This window comes from Henckelia pumila, chromosome 1, assembly GCF_033568475.1.
Source record: "Henckelia pumila isolate YLH828 chromosome 1, ASM3356847v2, whole genome shotgun sequence".
In the NCBI taxonomy this organism is placed as follows: Eukaryota; Viridiplantae; Streptophyta; class Magnoliopsida; order Lamiales; family Gesneriaceae; genus Henckelia; species Henckelia pumila.
In genome coordinates, this window is record NC_133120.1 from 51218551 (window position 1) to 51229057 (window position 10507).

General features: G+C 32.4%; 1 protein-coding gene across 1 annotated transcript; it reads left to right on the plus strand.

Annotated features, from left to right (window-relative positions):
* The first annotated feature begins 2555 nt into the window (after nt 1-2555).
* Nucleotides 2556-6533, plus strand: LOC140867072 (probable aldo-keto reductase 2). The gene is made up of 5 exons (XM_073272176.1): nt 2556-2850; nt 3308-3508; nt 4631-4803; nt 4903-5005; nt 5943-6533. Exons 1-5 carry the CDS (start codon nt 2635-2637, stop codon nt 6279-6281), a joined length of 1032 nt encoding a protein of 343 aa, XP_073128277.1. The 5' UTR covers nt 2556-2634; the 3' UTR covers nt 6282-6533.
* The last annotated feature ends 3974 nt before the right edge of the window (nt 6534-10507 follow it).

Sequence of the window (10507 nt, forward strand, 5' to 3'; positions counted from 1 at the left end):
AGTCAGAAGAGGCATGGTTAGCTTCAAAAGGGAGAGCTAGTAGTGAGACTCGGTTTAGAAGTCGTGTCAGCATGTTCATCTAGTTTAGATAGTAGCATGTTAGAATTTGAACTTCTTATGTTTGTATTCGTATTGTAATAGTCTTGTCGAGATATGATCGTTGCATGTTCTAGCCTTTTGGACATTTGATCAACTCTAGAACTTCATGTATTAGTTGGAGAATTCGTGATTGTAATGCATGATTATTAGTTGATGGTTTTGGACTTGAGTTTTAGCATAAATTCTGCTGTTCTATTTCTGCTGTAGGAGGGCGCTCGAGCTGCATTTTTTAGCAGCCCGAGCGCACCCCATTCCGTGTATTCCAGTAGCGCCAAGGAGTAGGGCGCGCTCGAGCGGCAGTTTATGGCCGCCCGAGCGCGGCCCCTTTTAAAAAAAAAAAATTTCTTTTGTTTTGGCTTTGCTTTTAGTTCTTGGATCTTGTATGCTTAATTATTGTTTACTCCTTAATTAGATGTTTAGAACCGAGGTCTCACAATAAATATGCAAACAATTAGCCAAGTTATTCACATGCAATGATAAACAAGTATCAATCAATAATTGATGCAAGAAACAAATAAGTTCATTGAATCAAAACCAAATATCAAACATAGTCTCGTCCCAGCCCTATCGTGGCCTTAGTAAATAAAATAAATTACTCCATAAATTCAAAATAAAGATATAAATCAATGTTTAAAAAATCCATGAAAATAATAGTTGAGAAGAAAAGGATTGAAAGATCTAAGCACAAATGAAGTGAATCTCTTGAAGTGTTATTCATTTTTGCCCTAGCAGCCAATTAATCTCCATTGCCCAAAGTATGTTTTCTCGTTCTTAGGTCCTTTTCTATTTATATTCACCTCAAAAATCAATTATTAAAAATATCTCAAAATAGAGTCCTAATAAGTTTGAAAGGAATATAAAAATCAAGTTCTGTTTGGATCGAATTTTTGCGTACGGACATGCCAGACACGAATCGTGCCAAAAGTGAAAAAAAAAAAGAAAAATCTAACTTCTACCAAAAACGTACGAGCCTCGATTCCACCGCCAATCTCGATTTCTCCGGTTTAACGCTAAAGAGCATAAGAAATTGACTGAAAAATACTCTATAATAGTAATCAAAATTAAATTTAATATTATGAAATCAAAAATGGACGAAAATTTACAATAAAACAAGAAAAACGAAGTGCTGAAAATGCGAAAGAACTAAAAGAACATAAGCTGGAACTATGTACTGGATGCTTCAAAAAATAAAAATAAAAATGGAAATGGAGCTTTGAAAAATTCTGCAGGAATGTTGATGCGAATTGAGAGAAAATTTCATTTGTTGATGATGATTGTGGTGTGTCTCCTTTCTTCTGCATGGATGTACTTTTAAATGTTGGTTTTTGAGTCAGTTTCTCAACTGTTCAACTTCATTAGCCTATTACTTGTAGCACTAATCACCCCACTAACATGTTCACTAACTCTTAACTATATTGACTTGATCTTCCTCTCATTCTTTCTGCTTAGTTGATGGTTCCCGAGTTAGTTTGTCAAATGTTCAACCCCATTAGCCACACTACTTGCAACACTAACGACTCCACTAACAAGCCCGCTAACTCTTAACTATTTTGACTTGGTCATTTTTTTCTTTTTCTGCTTGGTTCCTCGAGCTGGTTCTTCGAGTGCCGAAGGTTCCCCGAGTGCCCAACTTCATTGTCCCATTACGTACATTGTCGGTTTTGAAAATTTTTGACCAATTCTTTGCATTTTCTGTAACCTTCTCGGACATTAATTCATCGAGGTTCATCAGTAAAATTTTTAATTGATTAAATGATAAATTAATATCCCAAATTAATTTATAAGTCAAACAATTTCCAATAGGTAAGGATTCAAAAATCTGATTATTTCAAACTTTCGTGCAAGTGAAGGGTGGGTCCAGCGTGGGTGAGGTAGAAGTTTTCTCTTGCATTTTTTATGACCCACGTTCGTACTTCGGAGGCACGCGATCATTGGGTACTAGCATGGGTGCTTCCGTAGTTTTCTCATGCAATTTCTTCAATGGAACGCCCATGTAAATTCACATATCTTCTTTGGCCTTTTAGCTCAAATTTGACAATTCTTCCTCCAACTTTTTCGACAATTTTCACGGGCATTGTTCACATGACATCCAATTGTTGACTTTTTCGTCGTTTTTAATGTTATTTTGAGCTTTAATCATCACTACACAACAAACAAGATTTTTCGTTGATAACCACTAAAATAGGATGCATAAATGTCAAATAAAACACAAAAACGACACAATTTAAAGCGCAAAACGACAATACTTTTTGTACTTATCATAATACATAAATACAATAAATTTTGAGGTGTAATGATTTTATTACTATCATTAGTAAAAAGTTTAGTACAAAAGAATAGAGATCGAGTTGTTTGCAGTGCATATTGGCCAAATGACGTTAGTGCTGACGATTATGAGGTTTTGACGTCATGGATGACTCGCGATATTTTCTTTCTTCCGTCACAATTTCGCTGCCCATTCTCACTCGCAGAGCACGCAATTGACACTTGCGTATTATAAATCCCACTTCAAACCCCAAGCGAAAAGAGACAAAAATGGCAGTGAGAGTAGAGAGAATCAAGCTGGGTTCACAGGGTTTGGAGGTGTCGAAGCTCGGATTGGGATGCATGGGCATGTCGGGCAATTACGGGTCACCCAAGCCCGAGCCCGAAATGATCTCTCTGATTCATCATGCTATCGATTCCGGTGTCACGTTTCTTGACACTTCAGACGTCTATGGCCCCCACATCAACGAGATTTTACTCGGAAAGGTGTGATTTTAGCTTTCCACCACCTGTGTTCTGTTTCTTTTTTAATTTTATTTGGAAGTGTTTAGGAAGCCAAGTTTCTTCTTGGGTTTTGGCTCGGACTAATTTTTTGATGAGTTTGTGTTTGATTTAGTTTTTAGGTTGGGAAATTGTCCAGTTTTAAGACTGACAATTATGTTCTCCATTTCCAGTGAACGATATTCTTGAAATAGATGGATAACCTACAAACATATTTTCTGACTAGATGGAAATAGGAATATAGGGTAATATGCAACAAAAATCCATGTGCTGTTTTAAATTTGTATAAATCTCGGTGAAAAATCAATGAGTGAAGCGTGTAGATGATTATATAACTCGTTGGTTACTTGTGTGTGCAAACATTTCTGTATGTACTACTTACTTGGAATATTATTCTAACCAGCCCATATATGGGTTCACTGTTTTGTCTGAATTGGTGAAGGCTTTGAAAGGTGGAATGAGAGAAAAAGTTCAAATTGCCACAAAATTTGGTATAATGCACAAAGATGGGAAGATGGAAGTACGTGGTGATCCTGAATATGTAAGGGCCTCGTGTGACGCAAGCTTGAGACGTCTTGAAATTGATTGCATTGATCTCTACTACGTTCATAGGATTGATATTCGTGTTCCTATCGAAGTCACGGTGAGTATTCTTTCATAGCGTTGTTTTTTGGATGTTGTACCCGGTGTTCTAAAAGACAGCGCTAGGCGATCTCCCACCACAGATCTCCCACCACAACAATTTTTAGAAAGGTGATGCCTTTAGTCATTGTTACGTTAATCGTCCCGCTAAGAGGCCTGGTCTCTCCTAGACGGCTTAAAATCTGTCAAAGTGGTCGCCTAGATTAGTATTTACTTTTTACATTTTTAAAAAAAATTAAAAATATTATTTGGCATATTTGTCTCTTGTATAGGTTGAAGAAGAAAAATATACCATGGATTTTGAGTTTGAATTCGATACAAAAAAAATTATTGGGAAAAATATGGAGATGAACATAAATAGTTACATATTTATGCTAAAAAAAACGGCTAGGCACTAGGCTATTGGTGGCTGCCCGCCTACCGTCAATTGCTTTTTAGAACATTATGTTGTACTAATTACTAAGTGTAGTGGTTGATCAATGAATTGATAATTATGGTCTATCTTGGTTTAGTTTAGTTCACATGTGATTCAGATTGTTTGATATATTATAGAATATAATCTTGTGTTTTCATTGTGATTTCTTGAAAGTTATTTATATGTTAATGGAAATTTTAGTTTCATTAGAAGAATGAAAATCTTTTCAGCATGAGATTGAAAATAACTTGTGTTTGTACAATTAATCTACCTATAGTTGGAATTGAACCTAGAAACATAGTTCCACAGGGATAATGATTCTTAATTCACTAAGGATGTGTTTGAATTGTGGTATTTAAAACTATGGATTTCAAGTACATGATTTCTAATACTTGGGGAATCCCCTGAATTTAATCTGTTATATGGTTGTAATAGATTTCGAATGTATCCAATATTGGCATTGTTTAATTTATACGCTTCAAATCCATCTATTTAAATGCATCCTAAAGAAAGCCTAAACATCTTTGGCAGTTTACTTCATAAACTCAGCTGCTAAAGTGTAGCCATGCTCAGGCAAGAGAATGTGTGGTAGAAAGAGAACTATAGACTACCATTGTCAGCACATGAAACATATAGCCGTTCCTTGTGTTGCTTGATATCTTCTTTTGGGTTTGTCTAACATCTCTATCTTATTTTGTGCATTTCAAGGTGGGAGAACTAAAGAAATTGGTTGAAGAAGGGAAAATAAAATATATTGGTCTCTCAGAGGCATGTGCTTCGACAATTAGAAGGGCTCATGCTGTTCATCCAATTACCGCTGTTCAGAATGAGTGGTCATTGTGGTCAAGGGACTTAGAAGAAGAAATTGTTCCTACTTGCAGGTAATGATGGTTTTCTTTCCCTCACATACACATAACACACATTAATATTAATATGTTAGACAATGATCCTGTCTTGTTTCCTGGTCTACTTAATTTCAGAGAGCTAGGGATTGGAATTGTCCCATATAGTCCTCTTGCACGTGGTTTCTTTTCATCTGGTCCAAAGTTGATGGAAGGCCTGTCGGAGAATGACATGCGAAAGGTTGGTGTATCAATGACGTGTGTTATCATCACACAATCAGTTGCTCTTTTAGAATATACACAGCCTTATTGACAAGCTAATCTAATCTCCATGTAGAATGTGTTATGCTGAAGAAAAATTTTGGAACAAAATAAAAACTGATTTAGGTCGATAGGAGAATTTTGATAGACTGATGACTTCGTCCTATGTGTATTTCATCAAGGATTTAATAGTGATGTGAACTTCAGCATGATCTAAACCAAAATTCTATTGAAGCATTCTAGGGTTTTAATGGATTCATCATGGGGATAAAATCAATGCAAGTGAAGATACTGTGAGTGTAAACATGGCAAAAGTAAAAATACTACGAGTGGAAGTTTAAGAGTCAGATCTATTTCATTGAATGCTAAGAGCGCAGATTTAGTAATGGGCTACAGTTCTTTGATAGTTTATTTATTAGTTAGAACTTCATTAATATTTTTTTGCTTTCAAAATCCGAACTTATTATCTTCTTAGCTATATGTCGTTGAAATTCGGCTCGTAATTGTTATGTGATTGGTGGGTTTGTTTCCAAACCAAATCAAGTTGAAAGAAAATAACTAAGTCCCATTATTCATTTATTAAGTGTGTGATAGGAACACATCATGGATTCCCTAATCATTATGAACTTCATATTTAGAATCAATGGTAGCATTCCACATTACATCTTTTTTCTCGCAAAGCATATTTAAACCTTGAACAATGAAAATGGTCACAGTAATGGAAGACTCAACTTAGCAAATTAACATATTCAGAATGGTATTTCATATGCTCAGCAATTACATCTTGAATATTTTGTTTTGGGTTCATAATTGTTGCATTCTTCGTCGAATTGAAGTAATCTTTCCGGTTCTACCTTCATGCTGTTAAGTCCAATCTTTTCTCGATTGTTTGCTGATTCAAGAATCATATTCTGTAGAAATTTCCCAGGCTGCAGGCAGAAAATCTTGAAAACAACAAGCTGGTATATGAGCAAGTTAGTGAAATGGCCTCAAGAAAAGGTTGCACCCCGTCTCAACTAGCACTCGCCTGGGTTCTACATCAAGGAGATGACGTTACCCCCATACCGGGCACCACCAAGATTGAAAACTTCGATCAAAATATCAAAGCACACTCCGTGAAATTAACTCCAGAAGAGATGCGTGAACTTGAATCCTATGCTTCAGCTAATGTGGTGAAGGGAGAAAGGCATGCTTTCATGGCTAACACGTGGATCAATTCGGAGACCCCTCCACTTTCCTCTTGGAAAGCTGAGTAGTGTGTGACTGCACAGCAGCAGTAGTTGTTGGCTCATATGCATCTAAATCTACTACAATAATCAGTGGCGAATCTTGAAGTGCCCGGCAGGGGCTGTTGTCTCCTCTAAAATTGAAGTTTAGGTATTGTGTGTACTAGAATACCCCAAAAATAGGATTTCGAGCCCGTTTCTTCAGGTTTCAGTTTCGCCCTGATGCGAAATTCCGCTGTATCACAAGATTGTGTTATGTGAATGAAATATATATACATATTAGTCTCATGTTATGAAGATGCCATATTTGAAGTGTTGTAGTGAAAAATGGTCATGTTCAAGATTCTCCTCTTTCTCCTTGGTTGAAGAAACCACCGCGCTCTTCCATGAGAATTGACCCAATTGATAAAACCCAGAGATTATCGACATTGTAAAGTGCAAAAAATTTAAATGAAGAACAAGACACAATTTATGTGGTTTGGCTGTAAATTACCCTACATCCACGGGAGAGACACCACTATCGTCTATCTGAAAAAAATTTTAAAAACAGCTTATAAGCTATCAAAATAAGCTGTTTTTAAAAAAGTAAGGGGAGGTACTTTTTTCAAAAAGATCTTATTTTAATATTTCTTCTCTCTAAAATATCCTTTAATATTTTCATAAATTTTCATCATATCCTTCACCCATTAAATATTAAATATTATTTTTTTAAAAAAATTACAAATCACATAAATTTTTCTAAAGTAAAATATTAAAACAATTTTATTTTTTAATATATGTTTATTCTAAAACTATTTTCGTATGTGTATAACTCAAAATTTTATTTTCATAAAATTATATCCTTTTTGGTAATTTTGACAATAAAAAATCTTATAATACCAAACATATCAACATCTTTAAGTTATTTAAAATAAATTTACCCAAACACTTTAACAGCTTATTTTTAAAATAAGTTCTAACAGCTTATAAGCTCGTAAAACAGCTTTTAAGCACTGAGAGCTTATAAGCTATTTTTAATAAGTTTAGCTAAACACTCTCTTTCTTTCTCTATCTCACAATCAAGACTCACTCAGTTCATGGATGTTCTATCTTGCAAAACTCATTATTACTTCTGAGAATCAGTCTGTAGATTACTCCCTACAACTACCAGCCAATATTTGAGATACAATGTACAAACCTAAAGCTTTCTCTCAAATGTTTGAATTTCTGTCACACTCACTTCAAGTATTTTTTGCATATCTTTTAGTTCGTTGGTTCCCGTATCAACTAATAAGCTAATATAATGATTTTGGGAGAAATACTCAGATATCTATTGGTTCGATTATTGATTGAACCGAATTGTATGAAAAGCAACCGAAATTTACAAACCTGTGGCCAAATTGAGTGAAATTCCATACAGAATTTTTGCTAAATTTTTAGTAAAAACTGATTTTTTTTAATCAGAAGAATTTCATTATTTCCACCCTTGGAAACTTTTCTTTAGTCTGTTATTTGTTCACACGTGGGTATGCAAAAGTCAACAATTTCTTATGTAAAAAAGGATTAATGAGATTTTATCTTTTTGGATAATGCCCAAATCATAGATCTAATGATCTATAATGATCTATATTTAACATACAAGCAAAATAATATTTGAGATATGATGTGTCAAATCATTTTGTTATAAATATATTATTATTGTATATGATTATCTTATTTAATTATATTTGAAAGATTTGTGATCAATATAAATATATCAAAATAATATCTATAAATATTTGTATCTTATAATTTTTTCATATAAATAGGGTGATTGAGTTCAATAATAAATCTCTCTATTTTTCTCATGATTTATAACACATTATCAACACAATGTTGTAACTAAATGAGAATGAAAATAATTCTCATTTTATTGATGCTATTGGAATAGCACAACGTGTTGTCAATACTCAATTTAATGAGAGATATGTTCATTGGTGCTCTAGAAGTTACACAATGATAATAATTGATATATTAGTGCCCATGAAGTATCATGAATATGTTGTGGCTCTACAGTAGCACAACATGATTTTATATTGAGAATTTGAAGAAATTTATCAATGTGATATAACATATTGAGAATTTTGAGAGATTCATGATTACAATTTTGATATAACGAAATATATTCATGTTTATGATATAATATATTGAGAATCTGAATAGATTCATGATAAAGATGTGATATATGATTTCTTATATTGAAAAACTGAAGAAATCAAGATTGATATCTGATATGATATCAAATATCTATAAATATCATTGAAGAAATTGATCTCATGTCAAAATATATCAATATTGACATATTGATAAAAAGATGCAAGATTGTATCAATATTAAAATATTGATAAAAAATTTAAGATTTGATAATATTCATGAAGAATATTAATTTACATGATTTTTTGAGGATCTTATAAATAAAGAAATTCATCGAAATTTCTCAAATAATATAGATATATGATCTAAAATTGTCAATATATATGTGATATATATATATATCAAAATTAAAGATATGACTTGATATCGATTCAAAACATATATTTGTTCTTAATGCTCTAGAAGAAGCATGATCTATTATTTGTCACTATTTTTTATGAATAGCGACGTAATGTTCAATGATGAACTGTATAGGCTATTGATTGAAAATTATTAATGTACGGTAGTAAGATCGCAACACTATCAACCGAAAAAATAAATAAATGTTAAACCCAATGAATTGAATCATCGTTTATATTGGGCAATGACGATGATGGATTGATGGTAGCCTAAGCATGATGATGTCAATGGGTTGATTTATGACTAACTTCAAGTCATTTTATTTATTTATTGAACTAATATATTTTTGGTAAATTAAATTTTTGTTTTTGTTTAAACTAAATTTTGAAAAACTCTAGCATGTGTTTTGATTCGATAAATTATTTTGATGATATAAAATAAGATCTACAAATTTTGTGAATCTATTTTATTGGTCAATATATTGCCTGAGATATTGATTATGCAATTTGGTGATAATTTTTATGATTTGAGTATTTTTATATTTTAAGGATATATTGGGTTGATAAATCTTTATTCCATAAAATTTGATTATGGATTTTAAATTCCTCAATTTTGATTGTGGATATAATTTTGAATTTTTTCAAAATCATTTGATTAAGCTATCTCTTTCTAAATAAATGATAAAGCATTTTATCACATGTTATTATCTTAATGTAGGAACATAAATTTAATATGAGATGATATTTGTGATAAATTGAATGTTATTGTTGAAGGTAGAAGATCTACTTGGTGCATACAAAAATTTTAAAAGGTACGTATGATTTTTCAATTTCAATTCTTTTAATATAATATCTTATTTATAGTATTTTGTTCAAGCAAAGACAATTATGAAAGTTTTCTAATTAATGTGGTCCATTCTTGTAAGTGAATGTGACAGTGCCAATGAACACAGATGATAAACTGTTGATTATTTCTTCAAAGAATAATATGTTATTGATCGACGGAATACTAACACTTAAATTTTCTTTACAAATCTCTCAAATCCAGTCGATAATAATCGCAAGTGCACGATTCAAGTTATAATAAAATGTACTGAGTACGAGTATCGTCCTCAGGGACTAACGATAGTAATTTGTCTTGTTGATTTTTAACTACACAAAATGTCTCAAATTTGATTTTTATTGAAACTATCTAATATTTAAAATTAATAACTCAACGTAAATAAAAGTGAATTTCACAACCAAACAATCAATTCTCAGATTGAAGAATACCAATTCAAAATTATTTTGTTGGAATTTCGGTTCACCTTTCCCCTAATTGAACTGGACGATTGGAAATTAATTTATTCTTATAAATTTGACAGAAATTCCTACAACATTGACACTCTCTCTCGAGGTGATGTCAAACTAATCAAATCAGTGAAATAATTAAATCTCTTTAATTATTTATCATGAATGATTGCTTTGCGTTCTATGAATTCTACAACTTTCAACCTGGTGGTCTATGGCTATCAACATGTACTAAATACCATATCTCTATGCATATTTTAAGTCCATGGATTCTATCATTCGTCCTAATTAAGAATCTATCTTTCGATAGCAATTCACAATTTAGGAATCTATGTTAAGGGTAGCTAATCATCAACATATAAAGAAAAACATGATAAACTCAATTATAAACATAAATCAAATCTCAATACGTCCGATGATTCAATCACACTAAAGTGTTTCGGGGTTAGAATCCCC

Coding starts and splice junctions, on each gene's coding strand:
- LOC140867072 (XM_073272176.1), top strand. CDS start 2,635: ATGGCAGTGAGAGTAGAGAGAATCAAGCTGGGTTCACAGGGTTTGGAG. Junction 2,851..3,307: donor ACGAGATTTTACTCGGAAAG/GTGTGATTTTAG, acceptor GAATTGGTGAAG/GCTTTGAAAGGTGGAATGAG. Junction 5,006..5,942: donor CGGAGAATGACATGCGAAAG/GTTGGTGTATCA, acceptor CATATTCTGTAG/AAATTTCCCAGGCTGCAGGC.